The sequence below is a fragment of the Acomys russatus genome, chromosome 32 (genome assembly GCF_903995435.1).
Source record: "Acomys russatus chromosome 32, mAcoRus1.1, whole genome shotgun sequence".
Taxonomy (NCBI): domain Eukaryota; kingdom Metazoa; phylum Chordata; class Mammalia; order Rodentia; family Muridae; genus Acomys; species Acomys russatus.
Genome location: NC_067168.1, coordinates 48,163,093 through 48,181,100, shown reverse-complemented (window position 1 = coordinate 48,181,100; position 18,008 = coordinate 48,163,093). Strand labels below are relative to the sequence as shown.

At 47.8% G+C, this 18,008-nt stretch overlaps 1 protein-coding gene across 1 annotated transcript; it reads right to left on the bottom strand.

Moving 5' to 3' along the window:
• Nucleotides 1-9,736: 9,736 nt before the first annotated feature.
• Nucleotides 9,737-14,688, bottom strand: Znf35 (zinc finger protein 35). The gene is made up of 3 exons (XM_051140407.1): nt 14,551-14,688; nt 13,520-13,664; nt 9,737-11,091 (listed from the first exon to the last, which is right to left on the bottom strand). Exons 1-3 carry the CDS (start codon nt 14,686-14,688, stop codon nt 9,887-9,889), a joined length of 1,488 nt encoding a protein of 495 aa, XP_050996364.1. The 3' UTR covers nt 9,737-9,886.
• Between the last annotated feature and the right edge of the window lie 3,320 nt (nt 14,689-18,008).

Here is an 18,008-nt window from a genome sequence, read left to right as displayed (position 1 = left end):
ATTGTCCCTTTAGAATGAACTGCAAGGCCACCCGAATAAGGGTTTATTATTTACTGTCAACTTGCTTTCTAAAACACCACATAACGCCAGGCACACAGGACCTCGTTATCTCAGAGAACCCGACAAGAGTTCTTGTAAACAAGCCAGGTAATCTTACTGTTGTCGCGGGATCTAAGGAGGTGGCAGGTTTTGCTCCTATTCGTCTTTGGTCCTGTTACTAGAAACTGGTGCAGATTTTCACTCAATTCCCTTCGCTGTTTCTGGAGTAATCGTCCTCCTTTTTTTAAACGTTAACTTTATTGCACACACGGAAATTCTCGAGCAGCGCCCCGCCTTCACCACTGCACCAAATCCCCGTTCTACGTGAGCGGGCTAAGTCTTCCGGCAGGAGCGCCTCGCGCCCCCATGTGCCCCGCCGTCGCAGGCCTCCCTCCTCCATCCCGCCAGCAGCGCCCGCCCCGCAGCGCTACCTCCCGGCCCGGGGCCGCTGGTCGGTGGGGACGACGCTGCCCTCCTCGCCGCCCGCCGCCACCGACTCGCACGGAGGCCCGGCCGCCGGGCTTCGCCCACGGAGGCTCCGGAGCGGCCGCCGGGAGGAGAACGATGACCGGACAGGAAGTGCCCCGCGACGGCTTCCGGCTCCCGGCAGCCCCTCCTGTCTAGGAACCTGGAAGGTCGCCCTCCTCCGTGCATTTCCGAAGATCCCTGGTAAAGCCAAGGGCAGGGCATTCTCACTGGGCGAACACCTACCCAGAGGCGACAACTGCAGAGAATTCCCTCAGCGATTTTATTTTCAAAATATCAAACTGAGCAGGAAAAACCGAACGAATGAGACGGAGAATACCCAGATCCTTCATCTGGACAACATTTGCCTTGGTTCTCATATAAAATTAAGGTCAGTTTTCGAAGTTATAAACATTACAACGCTTTGTTCCAAATATTTGGCATGTATCTCTTAATATTATTTTCCAGATAACACCATCACTGCCAATAAGAAAAATCCACAACCACTCATATTCAGTGTCTTCGTCTGTCTGAAAATATTCCAACCCCGGCAGGAGTGGAGGTGCATACGCACCCTTAACCCCAGCCCTGGGCAGTCCGTCCGCGGGACCTGCGTGCGCGGAAGGTCGGCCTGGTCTACACAGTGAGTTCCATGTTAGCCAGGGCCACACAGAGGACGGGGTCTCAAAAACAAGAACCAAGTCTAACAACAACAACGAAACTCAAAAAAATTTCAATATTGTTCTCTGCTCCCCAGATCAGTTTCACAACACTACAGTTAAGGCATTTTATTTTGTTAGGTTTTTGTTTGTTTTTGTTTTTGAGACAGGGTTTCCCTGTGTAGCCTTGGCTGTCCTGGACTTGCTATGTAGAGTGACCTCTGCAAGTCTGAATAGGAGGAACTGTCAAAGTGCACTGCCAGGCGAGTCTGTAACACTAACGCACAACTGCATCTCCTCTCTCTGTTCTCCCTTTCACAATATGGACTTGAACAGTTAAACTCGCAGAAGGTGGAGTCTTGCGCCCTACATCCTAACATTATTTAATGGAAATTGTACTAAATGAGCTCCTGCCTCAAAAAGAGCTAAAAACAACAATTCTGGACATCATGGTGTATTGTCTCACATGGACACATTGTGCAATAGATAAGTGTATTAACTATTAAATGTAACCATTAACTTATGGGTATATAGCCAGCACATTGAAAATCTAGTCTTTTAAGAATTTAAGTGCACTGCTGTTACATGTTGTTAAAACTGTAACCAATTTCTTGAAGTTATTCTTTTGTCAAAATGAAAGCTGTTATCCTCTCACTAATATCTCTTTAACACTTACTAAGTCATTGTGAAGAGAACCACAGTATTTCTATAGAACTCAAGGACCAAGATGGGTGAAATATATGATAAAGAAGGCCCACCCTGAGACCTAAAAGGCGGCTCAGTGGCCTTTCCTTGCTGCTTCTGCAGAGAGAGGACTGGGTTCAATTCCTAGCACCCTGATGGCAGGTGACAGTAGTCTGCAGCTCCAGTCTCAGGAGATCTGTCGCCCTCTTCTGGCCTCAGTGGGCACTGCAGCACACGTACAGAGACACACTTTCAGGTTTTCACTCATACACAAAAATAACTCTAAAACAACAACAATGATGATGACAAAAAATACAGGGCTGGAGAGATGGCTCAGAGATTAAGAGTACTGTCTACTCTTCCAGAGGTCCTGAGTTCAATTCCTGGAAACCACATGGTGGCTCACAACCGTCTATAATGAGATCTGATGCCCTCTTCTGGCATGCAAGTGTACATGCAGACAGAGCACTCATACAATTTAAAAAAAAATATATTAAAAGATTGAAAAATTACATAAATACATAAAAAAGAAGGGCTACTTAAGGATTTGACTGAAAGGAAATCTGATTATTGCTTTTCTGTGTTTGACTGGATAGAAAATTCCCTCAGATGTCATAGAATTCCCAGACACTCGCCAAGGAGAGGAAGGCTGTGAGTCAGTAGGGCAGGCAGGCTATCTAGAAAGACCCTCCCCAAGGACAGGCTCAGGCTACCATTGACAGGTGTGAAAGGCTCGGCTTTTCCCAAGGATGCCATGTTCAGACTCACCTGAGTCACTTGCTTGTTGGGTCCCTCTGAGCAGTGGCCATAAGGTGGTTGGTCATTACCACAGTGCAGTGAGGAATAATACATATCTTAACATTTTAGTTAATTAAAAATTCAAGTGACAAATGAGAGAAATATATAAGCTGACAATAAACAGATTAAAAAAAATCAAGACTCTACCTGACCTCAGAGAGAGCCAAAGCAAAGACACACAAACACACATACACACACACACACACACACACACACACACACACACTCCTTTCTGTGCTTGAAAAATACCCAGAGTGAAATATAAACTAGAGATCGCCTTGCAGTTCAGCTGTGTACATGCCGTCCCCTTGTCCACAGCACATGTTAAGCTGTAAGGCCCTAGGAACAGTGCCCATTGTACATGCCAGTGAGTGGCACACACTGCCTGTCACTACAAATGGCAAATGCAATCTGAAGTGCTAAGGTGAATATGGCCCTGATGTTTTTCTGATGTAAGTGCACTTGGAGATGGTGCAAGGTGAATCCACTGCACATCACAACCAGCATCATTCCTTTAAGACTCAACATTCTAGGAGCTGGAGAGATGGCTCAGAGGTTAAGAGCACTGTCTGCTCTTCCAAAGGTCCTGAGTTCAATTCCCAGCAACCACATGGTGGCTCACAATCATCTGTAATGAGATCTGGCGCCCTCTGTACATGCAGACAGAACATTGTATACATAATAAATAAATAAATCTTAAAAAAAAAAAAAAAACTGACCAGTCACACGCTGTGAAGACTGTCAGAGTGTTGGATGCTAGAAGGAACATAGCAGCGTATCAGACATTTTTTTTTTTTTTACACACAGGATCTCACAAGGAACTCCAGGCTGACCTCAAACTCACAGCAATCTCTTTTTTTTTCCAAGATTTGTTTGTTTTATGTATATGAATGCTCTGTTTTCATGCTCATCAGAAGAAGTAATCAGATTCCATTACAGATGGTTATGACCCACCATGTGGTTGCTGGGAATTGAACTCAGGACCTCTGGAAGAGCAGACAGCACTCTTAACCACTGAGCCGTCTCTTCGGCCCCCACAGCAATCTTGGGTGCGGTGGAACAGCCACACCCAGCTTCAAGTTTTGCATCCAAATGGATACTTGAGGAGGCCTCGCCAGAGCACAGGATCCCAATGTAAGTCTCCTGACACCCACGTCTGACTCCTCATATCGCTCTTCCCCGGCACCCCACACCATCCCACAAGGCCCAGAGGTTTCCCCACCTCTCCTTTCTGTGTTCTCTCTTACCTGATAGCGTCCTTTCTGCCAGACATAGCGGTGCTCAGTACATAATCCAAACACTTCGGAGCTGGAGACAGGGAGACCAGGAGTTCAAGGCCAGCCTTTGGCTGCACAGCAACTGTGAGGGTGGCCTGGGGTATCTGGAGCCCTGTGAAAATAGAAAAAGCCTAAGACGAAGGGGAGCTGAACAGAAGGGGGGAAGGAAGGGCCTCTCAGTCAGATGCCATCATCTCTAGTGGCAAGACTCCCGCCTCCAGCCGACTGCGCCCACTCAGGAGAGCAGAGAGAAACTCCCCCTCACTCTCAGGCACAGGGAGTAGCTACCATCACTCGGAACCATCTGCCCAGCAGAGAGTTTACCTGACTGACTCCTAGGGTTCAGTGCACAAGTACCTAATGGGCTCTTGAGTCACTGTAAACAGACACAGATGAGAGACTTAAACTCAAGGTAGCGCCCATGGTCTGTTAACTTCCTGACAGGTAGAGCTGTGAACAGTGGTACCAGAGCCCTCATTTTAAAGAGGAAGATGGGCTGGTCCCAGAGATGGGGCGTGGCTCTAGATCACGTGACCAGTGGCAAGCCTCCATCTGTAGGAGATCCCCCTTCTAACACAGCAAAGCCATTCCTTTTCTCATCTTCTGTGGCTATCTGAAACTCTCCCTGGGATTTTCTTGCGAAACGCACTCCAACTGAGAAGTCCCCTGAAGGCTAGCTATCCCATTGGATAAAGAAGAGCAAGTAACATGGCTGAGAAGGCTCTTTAAAGAGACTAGTCCAGAGGCCTGGAGAAACGGCCCCGTGGTTAGCGTTCACACTGCTCTGCCAGAAGACCCAAGGTTCAGTTCCCAGCACCCGAGTCAGGTGGCTCACCATGACCTGAACGCCAGGCTCCGCGGGCACCTACATTTACCTGCATATGCCACTCCGACATCATGTACACACGACATAAGAAGACCTGGATATGGGGTCGTCAAGATGGCTCAGTGGGTAAAAGCGCTTGCCGAGGAAGCCTGAGATTCTCCGAAGTTGTCCTCTAACTTTTACATGTGCACCCACATACACAGCTAATAAAATAGTTTCTAGAGATTGACTAGGAGAGGGTGGGACCTTGGCTTAGCAGGCAAACGTTCAATGGCTTTAATTCCATTGCTTCCCATGGTGGAAGGAGACATAGTCTGATCTTCACAGTAGGTGTGACGTGACTGCTGGCTCACGCGCGCGCGCGCACACACACACACACACACTAATAAACTAAAATAAATTTTTTAAAAGACTAGTAGCTGGGCATGGGGGCTGAATATGGTTTGCATCACAGCACTCCAGAAGCAGAGCCGGACAGACCTCTGTGAGTTCAAGGTCAGGCTGGTCTACAGAGCAAGTTTCAAGTCAGCCAGGGTTACATCGTGAGATCTATCTCAAGTAAAACAATAGTAATAGTAATAATAGTAGTAATAATAATAACAAACATAAAATAAAATAATAATAACAAAAATGTCTTTAATGGATGTTAGAAGTCTTCCTAGCCGGGCGTGGTGGCGCACGCCTTTAATCCCAGCACTCGGGAGGCAGAGGCAGGCGGATCGCTGTGAGTCCAGCGATGGCCAAGGCTACACAGAGAAACCCTGTCTCGAAAAAAAAAAAAAAAAAAAAAAAGTCTTCCTGAGCAACTCACTTCTAAACTTTGTTAGGCCTTGGAATATGCTGTTTGCCCTGTTGATGTGCAGGGTCCGTCTACACGTTTGTTCCATAGCTTCTCTTTCCGAATATCCGCCTTGTACACACTGTATTCCCAGGGCGGGGTGCTGATGGTTGAGTGCAGAAATGAGTGAATATTCTTGGGCAAGCCTACCCACTCCTAGTGTTGAGAAATTGTAAAATCATAAAATGTAAGACGCTTGTTTGCCCTGCCTCCCCAGAGGCTTCCCCCAGTTCTCGTTACTGCTAGCCTCAGGAGTTACACCCTAGTTCCCAGAATAGCTATATGCGAGCTCCCAAATATCAGAGGTCCCATAAGGTTTCCAGTAACCGCCCTAGGGACCCACACCCAAGTCCCCACAAGAGGTCTCCCAACGCCAGATGTCCCAATGTCCATATGGTCACCTGCTTTGTGGTTTTAACCTTTAAAACTAGCCTATAACAGTCACTGGGGGTCCTTGGCCTCCCGAGTGCTGAGAGACCCTGCTGCGAAAGCAATAAGCCTTTGCTTTTGCATCAGTGCGTTGGCCTCGTGTGGTCTCTCACGGCGACCCCTTCCCAAGTTGGGCGTGAGGGTCCAACAGTGTCTGTCTTCACTGGCGACACAGCTGGGCTTGGACTGGCAAAGGCCGCCAAACACTCCGCGGCTGGGGAGTCCTGGGAGAGCCTGGACCCCGACAGCCTTGGCCCTCGCGGGACCAGCGCGGCACCACCCGCGGGAGCCCGTCGCCCCTGAAGCCGAGGCCCAGATGCCTGCCGCGTACCCCTCGGCCAACCACACACAGGCCTCAGAACAAAGCAAGCGAAAGGCAGCCGAGGCTTGCACCCCTTCCTCGCGCCTGCGGCCCTTCTAGGCACTCGGAGGTCTCCGCATCTCTGTACCCCGGGCTGAGTCGTCCGTCAGGTCCGCCCCCCTCTCCCCCCGCCCCTCAGGCCCTTCTAGGTAGCTGGAGGTCTCGGCATCTCTGTGTCCTGGGGGGGTTACAACTCTGTCACTGTTCTAAGCGCTGCACACCCAGGGGTAAAGAAAGTGAGGCTCCTGCCCCAGTGCTGCATTCAAGTGAAAGGAGATGAAAAGAAACACCGGGTAGGCGCCGGCGGGAGGGAGAGGTGGTGGACTGTTGGCGTAGACGAAGCAATTCAGGAAACGATGGAGACGGGCAGACACCTGGGGAAAATGTTCCCGATGGGACATTAGGACCCACTCTTGTGACTCGGGAGTTAGGTGAGACAGGTAAGGCTGTTGGGGGCTGTGGTGTGGGCTTTGGCTTGCTCTGGCTAGCGCAGGGAGCTGTTAGGAAAGCGCAGAGACATAAGCTTTCTTTCGTTGTTTTCTGTCATACACTCCACACTATCCTATGAGATACAAAATGAGCCAAGAAACCCGTTCCTATAAATTCTGTGAATTCTCTGCTCTGTCTGGGGGTGTCCTGAAGTGACCCTGTGGAGGCTCAGCTCTTTGACTGCCCAGCCTTTGGAGAACAGGCGGAGAGAGGGCCAAGAGCAAACACAGAGTTACTGAGAAGGTGTCGCATTGCGTTTGTGCAGTGGGAAATGACGCCTTTGTCTAGAAGTGATGAGGCAGGTAAAAATGGGGACGACACTTGAAGGGATGACCAGAGTGACTGACTGGTGACTTCTACGTTGGCCACTACGTCTCTCAGAGGTTCATGTGACTGACTGACTGGCACGTTCTCCGTTGGTCAGTCCGTCTTTGAGGTTCGTGTGCATCTTTGTTTGTTTGGATGCCTGTTCTTGTGACAGTTAATTTTTCCAGGGGCGATGTCAACCATTTCTATTCCCTCCAGATCGGACACCACCAACAGACGGAAGGACGATGGGAACATACATGCAGCTTCCTTATAAGAACATGGATGGCGCAGGTGTCACATCCCTGCGGACCACTCTGGCGTGGTGGGCACCCACAAACATCCCTAGAGTTCGGCACTTAGACTTGCGTCTCCACTGGTCAGCGTCTCTTTCCTCCAGCTCTTCTTCCTACTTGTATAAACTTGGGGAGGAGCTTTGAATCCTTCGAGGTTTCAGGATCTTTCTGAGCCTTGGATGATTTTTTTTTATTTTAATGTGGTAGTTCTTGTCTTGCCAGGCGTGGTGGTGCACGCCATTAATCCCAGCACTCGGGAAGCAGAGGCAGGCGGATGGATCCCTGTGAGTTAGAGGCCGGCCTGGACTACAAAGTAAATCTGTCAAATACCCTGAGGCAGCACGATGAAGATGATGCGCCAACATTACAGAGGAGTTCTGAAGGACTCTCCAGACAGCCAAACACCTCTACCATTTCTAGCACGATGAAGATGATGCGCCAACATTATAGAGGAGTTCTGAAGGACTCTCCAGACAGCCAAACACCTCTACCATTTCTATAGTTTTGGAAATGCTTGCCTGCATTTTCTCTATTTAGTAATATTTATTCCTTCTTAAATCTCTTATGAGATTGAAGACTAGACAGTCATAGTCTCACAGTCAAACTTAAGATGCTTAGGATGACAGAAATTGATCGATAGAATACTTTATCCAAGGATACCAAACCTACAAATGTAAATCTTACCTAATATTTTTCTAATTGTTATTACTTGTAGTTTGCTACTGCAAGAGCCTTTTATTAGACTAAAAGGGGGAAATACAGGCATAAGGTTAATGTGTATAACTCAAATGCCTATTTCTGTATCTCCGATATATGGTTGTAAGCCTTGTTCTGAGATTCTCCCGTTTCAATGTTCTATCAACTCTGCTCAATTGTCCAGATATGCCAATAAAACAGCTTACAGCCAATCACCGAGCAGGGGAAAGAATGGGGCAGGACTTCCTGCACTCCAAGGGAGGAGGAGTTAGAGGAGGAAGTAGGGGACTCAGCCAAGGCAGAGGGCCAGGAGACCTCAGGAAAGAAGCTGGAACAGGGGATGCTACAAAGTGCACCTCTGGGATGTATGCTGGAAGGAAAGCAGATTACCTTACAGTGTAGACAAATAATTGCTCAATTCTTATGCTGTGAAGCTTGTGGAAGTAATATATTAAAGTCTCAATTATTTGTGTGATAGGTTGAGAGAGAAACAAAAACAATTTTAACAATGGCAGTCTCTTCTCCCCTATTAAACACGGTAAGGAGGAGAAAACATTGAGGGCTGTAACTGACTTGGGAGGAGCTGTTATTAGCTGGGCAATAACAGATCTAACAGGAGAGAATAGATCACTGGTCATGTGATTGGGCAAGGATCAAAGGACCTGAACCTGGAGTTTCCAGAAAACTCAGCTCTGGAGATAAAATATAGGCAGAATTAAAGTACACTACCAATATAAAAATGTTACATAGGCCGGGCAGTGGTGACACATGCCCTTAAACCCAGGACGGGGAGGCAGAGGCACGTGGATTGCTGTGAGTTTAAGGCCAGCCTGGTCTACAAAGTGAGTCCAGGACAGCCAAGGCTACACAGAGAAACCCTGTCTCAGAAAAAAAAAAAAAGTTACATAGAACTTGATAATGAATTAAGTTCCAGAATGCAACTGCCTAAGGACTGGTAGAACCCAAGGGCACCTAGTGCAGCCAGTGCTCGTCTGTGTTGCTAAGCACTGCACGGACATTTACAATGGGACTTCCCCTCACTTGCCTTTCATTACACCCATCTGGCCTGTAGGCTTTATCTGAGTGTAATCTTTAACGGGACATGTTAACTTCTTCCACAGTATAAGCAAACAAACAAACAAACAACTAAGGTCCGGGGATAAAACATTTTGGAAGTGCTGGGCTGTGCTGCTGCATGCCTTTAGTCTCAGCAGAGGCAGGCAGATCTCTGAGTTTGAGACCAGCCTGCTCTACAGAGTTCGAGAATGGCCATTATCATAGCCCAAAAGTTAGAAAACTTTGGTTTTACTTCAAGGTCAGGAAGCTAGCTATGTATTAAATCATCTGTGTAGCTTTTCTTAACACATGATTGGGTTTGTAATCTATGGCACAATCATCTATAACAAAAACATATAATCCATCTGCTCCCATACCACCTTCAATGCATGATTTCATCTGAAGCTTAGCAAGTCCGGGACCAGAACGTACATGAGCGGGGAGGACCCAGCATTCTGTTCAGAAAACTTGACTGCATAGGGTACGGTTAAAACAAAGCCCTTGGCTTTCACGTGTCAAAGTTTTATTTTCTTTAAATTAGCCTCTGAAATGTGTGTGTTGACATTACCTTCCATAAAAATAACTTTAAATGTATAGACCTCGTTTAACAAAGGAAGAGTACGTAGCACAGAGGGGCCCACCACGGCAGGAACGGCCCTCTGCCCTGCTACTCAACAACATGGGTTCTGTGGTGCCGCATGAGGTGTGAATTAGAGATGAAAGCAGCACCGCACTTGGCACACTGATACGGCTTCTCCCCGGTGTGCGTCCGCTGGTGGACGGTGAGGCTTGACCTCTGTCTGAAGGCCTTTCCACACTCGTTGCATGTGTAAGGTTTTTCCCCATTATGGATTCTTTGATGAATAAGCAGGTATGAGCTACAAGTGAAGGCCTTCCCACACTCATTGCACACGTATGGGAGATCTCCACTGTGAATCCTCTGGTGGACAATAAGGCAAGAGAGCTGACTGAAGGCTTTCCCACACTCACTGCAGTCGTAAGGTTTCTCTGCAGTGTGAATTCTCTGGTGCAAGATAAGCTGAGAAAAACAACTAAAGGCTTTCCCACAATCTTTGCACTCATATGGCTTCTCACCAGTATGGCTTCGCTGATGCACAATAAGGTTTCCACTGTGGGTAAAGGCTTTGCCACAGTCACTGCAGGCAAAAGGCTTTTCCCCAGTGTGGATCCGCTGGTGGGCAATGAGGCTCGAGCTTCGAGTAAATGCTTTTCCGCATTCATTGCATTCATAGCATTTCTCAGTAATATGAACCTTCTGGTGCCGGGCAAGCTGGGAGCTGTAACTGAAGGCTTTCTCACATTCACCACACTTGAAAGTTTTCTCTAAGGAGTGGATTTTCTGATGCACAGTCAGATTGGAGCTCTGGGTAAAGGCCTTCCCACATTTTGCACAAACATAGGGTTTCTGTCCAGTGTGGATCCGTTGGTGCACAACTAGGTTCGCGCTCTGAATGAAGGCCTTGCCACACTCATGGCACTCAAAGGGTTTCTCCCCAGTGTGGATCCGTTGGTGCACAACAAGGTTTGCACTCTGACTGAAGCCTTTGCCACACTCGCTGCATGTGAAAGGCTTTTGTCCAGGCTGTATTTTCTGGTTTTTCACAAGGCTGGAGCTAAGGCAGCTTCTCCCTCGAGACCTTTTAGGTCTCTGCTCTTCTTCCTCTCTGAGGCTTCTGAAGGCTCTCTTTTCCCTTATTCTCTGCCTTTTTAACTTGCTCCCCCTTTCACAAGATTCTCCTAGCTTAGGTCCTTGAAGCTCACATTTCTGGATTCTTCCTAAAATCATGGAGGGCTTTTTATCACACACCTCTGTTTTAGGAACCAGTAACTGTAGGTTCTTGGTCTCAGTCCCTGTACCAAGAAACAGAAAATACAAATGTTAGTTTCCTCAGGCCTAGAAAAAGAACAGGCTCATCAAGGCCACCGGAAGAAAGGACTTCACGTTTCCACACTAACTTCATCAAGGAGGGACGCCACACCCTAGGCGGGGTCTGTGCCCAGAGTCTATTATGGTTCCAGTATGAGTGTCACATGTAAGGTCAACTGCTGGGTGCTTGGCCCATAGCTGGGGATGCTTTGAGGGAAGTTCTGGAAACCTGAGGCCCTGGTCCTGGTCCTCCTGAGGTGAACAAGTTCATCTTCCACACAACCCTGCTGCCATGTTCTGTACAAACTACTCTCAACTAAAACCCCTGGTTGTCATAAACTAAAAGAAAAATTCCCTCCTTATTTCTGTCAACAGCACCAGGCTCTTAACCAGAGCAATACCACTCTGGTTACCTCAAGGCAGGTCTCACAACTGGGACCAATTAGGAAAGATCCAGCCCTCCCTCAAAATTGCCTTTTTTTCTTGAGCTGCTAGTGTGGACTAGCACAGAACCGACCAGTTAACCATGGACAATACCTACACATCAACAAAAGGCCTTCCATGGTAGCTTGTGTGTAGCAAAGGGGGGATATAACCTGGGCATGGTGACACACACCTGTGATCCCAGCTGGGCATAATGACACACTCCTGTGACCCCATTTGGGTATGGTGACACACTCCTGTGGTCCCAGCTGGGTATGGTGACACAAACCTATGATCCCAGCGGGGCATGGTGACACACACCTGTTATCCCAGCTGGGCACGGTGACACACTCTTGTGCCCCAACAATTGGGTAGCGGGGACAGGAGGTCACCCTGGGCCACAGCAGGTTAGACAGAGACTTTGTCTAAAACATAAAACATAAATAAAAGCCCACCAAGGATGGGGAGATGACTCTGCAGTTAAAGACACTGGCTGCTCTTCCAAAGGACTTGAGATGAGAAAGCCAAGCGAACACTCACCTAACTACACCCAGAGACCCGGGAGGTGTTCATAGAATATCTCTCTTCCTTTTACTCCTTTTCCCCTTGGTACAGAGGATTGAGTGACAATCCTCAAATGTGTTAAATGTGCTCTACGTGTCCTTGCTACTCAACCCTGGGACCCATGTGAAAGCGGAGGGGCAAACCTGACACCACAGATTGTCCTCTGACCTCCTGATGTGCACTGTGGTGTGGGTACACACACATATACACACAGTAAATAAACAAAAACATTTAGTCAGATAAAGATCTCAGGTGGGCATAATAGTGAACACCTGTGATCCCAACATCTGAACAGAGGCAGGAGGGCCAAAGGTTCAAGGCCACGCTGGAGTACATAATGATTCCAGGACAGCTGGGGCTATAAATGGCTGTGAGACACCATGTGGTTGCTGGGAATTGAACTCAGGACCTCTGTAAGTGCAGACAGTGCTCTTAACTTCTGAGCCACCTCTCCAGGCCCTACATTGGTGTTTTGCCTACAGTTATGTCTGAAGGAGTCAGAGCCACCAGAACAGGACTGAAAGGTAGTTCTGAACTGCCATGAGACTGCTGGAAATTAAGCCCAGGTTTTCTGGAAGAACAGCCAGTTCTCTTAACTGCTGAGCCAATTTTTAAGTCTTAAAAAAGAAAACTTCAAGGCTGAGGATATAACTCGACTGGTGAAGTGATTGCCTAGGGTGCTTGATGATTTGGGTTTAATACCCAGCACATACACCAAGCATGAGGTGCCTGCCTGTAATCCTAGCAGTTGGGAACTGAAAACAGGAGGTCAAGATTCAAGTTCACAGACCGGCGTGGAAGCGCACGCCTCTAATCCCAGCACTCAGGAGGCAGAGGCAGGCAGATCTCTGTGAGTTAGAGGCCAGCCTGGTCTACAATGCAAGGCCGGGATAGCCAGGGCTACACAGAAAAACGATGTGAAAACAAAACAAAACAAAAAAAAATGGCTGGAGAGACGGCTGAGCTGTTACGAGCACTGTCTGCACTTCCAGAGGTCTTGAGTTCAATTCCCAGCAACCACATGGTGGCTCACAAAAAAAAGATTCAAGTTTAATCTTGGCTATATAATAAGCTTAGGGCCAAGCTGGGCTATGACACCATTCAAAAAAAGAAAACCAACACAAAATGCACATCAACTTAGCCTTTGTTTGCAACTCATCAATAGCCACAAAACACAGGGAGACCTGAGTTTGGGCGTGTGCAGACATGAAAAGTGCTGAGGGAGGCGTAAAGTTCAAAGGTGAGCCTAGACCTTGCCTGCTTGGTCTTCAGACCGTACAAAATCAGCCACTCTCTGTGGCACTCACCATATGAGCACTCACAAAGGCTGACACAATCAACGCCTTAATACTGTGTCATTTAAGAAGAAACACCAGATGCCCACCACACAGTTAATGTGACTGAGATCAGGGAGCTGAACGGTACCTAGCAGGGTGGGGTTCCCATGAGGCTCCAGGACTTCACTCTTGGCCAGGGTCTCTGTTAACGAGGAGCTCCCGAGGGGTGCAGCCGCCGACACCTCCTGTGTTGCTTTTAGGACCACTGCCATATCCCAGAACATTTTCTGACCCTAGAAACAAGTGGGCAAGTTTGTTTAGGAGGGGACCAAGGACTGAAGCACTCTGCACAGCTGTGGGACAAGAACACATTCCTGGAGCCCGTGGACAAGCTGGCTAGCTCCCTGACCTGCAAACACATCCTGGTTAGCAGGACCTCGCCTAGACGGGTGGGGCGTGGCTGTGAGCCGCTCAGGTAGGTGATGCCGTGCTTGCTGCACACCACAGAAATCAGGTGTGCTGCCACAGACCTGAAACTGTGGCAGCCGGAAGCAACTGCAGCAGGATCACAGTGTTAAGGTCACCCCTGGCTAACAGAGTTTGAAGGCGGCAGCAGGACACATTTGCCAGAAGAATATTCTGGGCCCCCAAAATCACACCAACCAAGCTTCTGGCCATGCTCTCATAGAGAGCTCTGGGAAGACCTTTGAACAAACCTGGGGTGTTTGAAACCATGGAGGGCAAGGCAAAGTGTAGCCATGCACGCCCTCAATCCCAGCACCTGGGTAGTGAAGGCAGAAGGCTCAGGAGTTCAGGCCAGCTGAGCAGGAGCTGCAGCAGCTTCCCAGGCCTCCATTCAAACAAGCCCCAGGCCGCCGGCACTGGGCTTGAGTGTCTGTAACCACACTTCAACCCAGGCCTCCCTCCCCTGAATCTGGTTTGACCAGAACAGAGAATAGCGTGGCCAACAAGACACTATAAGCTCCCAAGCTGTACTTAGCAGTGGCTGCAGGTTGCAGATGTACAGACAATACCAACACACCAACCAGGAGGGAAATCCTCTCTATACGCCAAAGGAACAAGGCCAGAGCCCTCCTCAGGAAAAGGAGTCTGCAGGCTTGGCAGGAGTGTGCCTGGGAAACTGTCTGAGGTCTGCGTCCCGCCTCCATCACCACTTACCTTCCCCTTCTCCTCTGATGCATCAGTGCTTAAGTAAGCACCTTCCCCGGATGCCTGACTTATGACACGCTCCTGCTCCTGCTCCTCCTCCGCCTCCTCCTTTTCCACCTTCACGGGGCCCCAAGAGGCTCTGTCCATGGTCTCTCTCAATTCTGCACTCATCTTCTCAGCTCAGAGGTGGATCTTCGACAGTGCAGGGACACCCACCCAACACCTGCCAAGCCGCATCTAATCTCCAGGCTCTGAACCTTTCGAGCTTCTCCGCAGTGCCAAGACGGGGACTGTTCGCTGCAAAACCAGAAAACACAGTTAACACCAAATACGCTTTCGTATGAATAAAAGCCCACTGGTTGAGTTTACCAGTTCTTAGCTAGTGGTCACAGTAGAAGCATAGTTTTCTCTTCTTCAAATGATAGGGGTCGACTGGAAATACATGACAACGAAACAGATGTAGAAGCCATTTTTTATTTCTGATTAAACACTTATCATTTTGCCTGGTGTGGTGGGAAACAGCTTTAATCCCAGCACTGGGGAAGCAGGGGCTTGGTCTGTATGGGCCATCCAAGGCTGCACAGTGAGGCCCAGTCTCAAAAGACAAACAAAAGAAAAAAAATCAGTCTAATTCTGAAAATATGTGGCCCCATAGTAAGACAATAATTATTTTCACAGGGTTGGAGTTTTTCCTTAATTTCTTTTTTAATATTAAAGTTTTTACAGTTAAAATATTACTTGTCTGTGTCTCTCTCTCTCATTTGTTTTGTTTTTGTGGGTTTTTTTTTTTTTTTTTTTTGGAGTGGGGACAGAGTTTCTCTGTGTAGACTTGGCTGGCCATGATATCAGATATCTGCATTCTTCTGCCTCCAGAGTTTGGGACTAAAGACTAAAGGTGGGAGCCAACATTGCCCAGCTAGACTGATTTTTTTAAAGAGGGATACTATATTCAGTTTACTCAGGTAATTAAGCTTTTTTCTTTCTCAAGTCTCTGATGGGGTTGAAGACCAGATACTTTAGTCTTACAATTAAGTTTAGTTGTTTAGGGGTTCAGATGTCTTTAGGTCTAGAGAGAGGTTTTGAGTTAATAATGACAAAATATGATATTGATTTGCATTCTGAATTCTAGACTCACCAAGATAGAAAAGATGTTTTCTTCAAGTTTGCCAAATACAAATAACCAAAACACTATGAATATCAAACTTACATAATTCCCAATTGTTTTGTGGTTCTTGCTGTATGTAGTTTATTTTATTTATGTGTAATAATATAAATGTATATGTAAAAAGAGAAATATATAAAAAGATAAAAAAGGGACGTTACAAAGAGTTATTACTAAAGAGAAAAGAATGATTATCTCAGAGGGTATAATTACAAATATTGTGAGGTCTTTTTTATCTCTAGCATTTTAATAGCTCCTATTCTTCCAGATTTTATAGACCAAATATTGGCCATAAAACAAAATTATTCACGTTTCCCTTGTCTATCCTTGTTTTTAATTGCTACACAATCATCTATAATTCAGTCTCACTGAACAGGTTATATAAACACAAAAGTGTGTCCCACACATACACTCACATAAACACACACACACGTGTCCCACACATACATTCACAAACACACACGTTAAGTGTGTCCCACACACTCACATAAACACATACAGAAGTGTGTCCCACACAGACAGTCACATAAACAAACACATACTGAGCAACTACTGACCAGACTGAGTGACAGCCTGGTCCCTGTGTGCACCTTTGATCGCACTTGCATAGGGCTCACCACCCTGTTCTGGTGTTTTCTGCAGCGCTGGGAATCCATCCAGGGGCCCAATGCATACTAGACAAATGCTCCACCACTGAGGTACGCCCTCAGACACAACCATTCCGTGACTCGATTGATAGTCTTCCAACATATAGAGAACATACAGAACATATATACCTCATTCTGGCAGTGCACCCTAAATTTTCTTCACCACGCCCTGTTTACCACCTTTTCTTTAGTAATCATGGGCTCTGCTGCTGCTTTGGTCACAGCTGTTCCCTGCACACATCGTTCTTTTGTCCTGTGCATTGTCCCTTTAGAATGAACTGCAAGGTCACCCGAATAAGGGTTTATTATTTACTGTCAACTTGCTTTCTAAAACACCACATAACGCCAGGCACACAGGACCTCGTTATCTCAGAGAACCCGACAAGAGTTCTTGTAAACAAGCCAGGTAATCTTACTGTTGTCGCGGGATCTAAGGAGGTGGCAGGTTTTGTTCCTATTCGTCTTTGGTCCTGTTACTAGAAACTGGTGCAGATTTTCACTCAGTTCCCTTCGCTGTTTCTGGAGTAGTCATCCTCCTTTTTTTAAACGTTAACTTTATTGCACACACGGAAATTCTCGAGCAGCGCCCCGCCTTCACCACTGCACCAAATCCCAGTTCTACGCGAGCGGGCTAAGTCTTCCGGCAGGAGCGCCTCGCGCCCCCATGTGCCCCGCCGTCGCAGGCCTCCCTCCTCCATCCCGCCAGCAGCGCCCGCCCCGCAGCGCTACCTCCCGGCCCGGGGCCGCTGGTCGGTGGGGACGACGCTGCCCTCCTCGCCGCCCGCCGCCACCGACTCGCACGGAGGCCCGGCCGCCCGGCTTCGCCCACGGAGGCTCCGGAGCGGCCGCCGGGAGGAGAACAATGACCGGACAGGAAGTGCCCCGCGACGGCTTCCGGCTCCCAGCAGCCCCTCCTGTCTAGGAACCTGGAAGGTCGCCCTCCTTCGTGCATTTCCGAAGATCCCTGGTAAAGCCAAGGGCAGGGCATTCTCACTGGGCGAACACCTACCCAGAGGCGACAACTGCAGAGAATTCCCTCAGCGGTTTTATTTTCAAAATATCAAACTGAGCAGGAAAAACTGAACGAATGAGACGGAGAATACCCAGATCCTTCATCTGGACAACATTTGCCTTGGTTCTCATATAAAATTAAGGTCAGTTTTCGAAGTTATAAACATTACAACGCTTTATTCCAAATATTTGGCATGTATCTCTTAATATTATTTTCTAGATAACACCATCACTGCCAATAAGAAAAATCCACAACCACTCATATTCAGTGTCTTCGTCTGCCTGAAAATATTCCAACCCCGGCAGGAGTGGAGGTGCATACGCACCCTTAACCCCAGCCCTGGGCAGTCCGTCCGCGGGACCTGTGTGCGCGGAAGGTCGGCCTGGTCTACACAGTGAGTTCCATGTTAGCCAGGGCCACACAGAGGACGGGGTCTCAAAAACAAGAAGCAAGTCTAACAACAACAAGGAAACTCAAAAAAATTTCAATATTGTTCTCTGCCCCAGATCAGTTTCACAACACTACAGTTAAGGCATTTTATTTTGTTTGGTTTTTTGTTTGTTTGTTTTTGAGACAGGATTTCCCTGTGTAGCCTTGGCTATCCTGGACTTGCTTAGTAGACCAGGCTGGCCTCGAACCCACAGCA

What these genes read in the sequence shown, in the direction of transcription:
- Znf35 (XM_051140407.1), bottom strand. Translation starts at nt 14,688, where the DNA reads ATGGACAGAGCCTCTTGGGGCCCCGTGAAGGTGGAAAAGGAGGAGGCG. An exon ending in CATCAGAGGAGAAGGGGAAG is followed by an intron (nt 13,665 to 14,550) that starts GTAAGTGGTGAT and finishes ACTTGTTTCTAG; the next exon opens with GGTCAGAAAATGTTCTGGGA. An exon ending in TGGGAACCCCACCCTGCTAG is followed by an intron (nt 11,092 to 13,519) that starts GTACCGTTCAGC and finishes TTCTTGGTACAG; the next exon opens with GGACTGAGACCAAGAACCTA.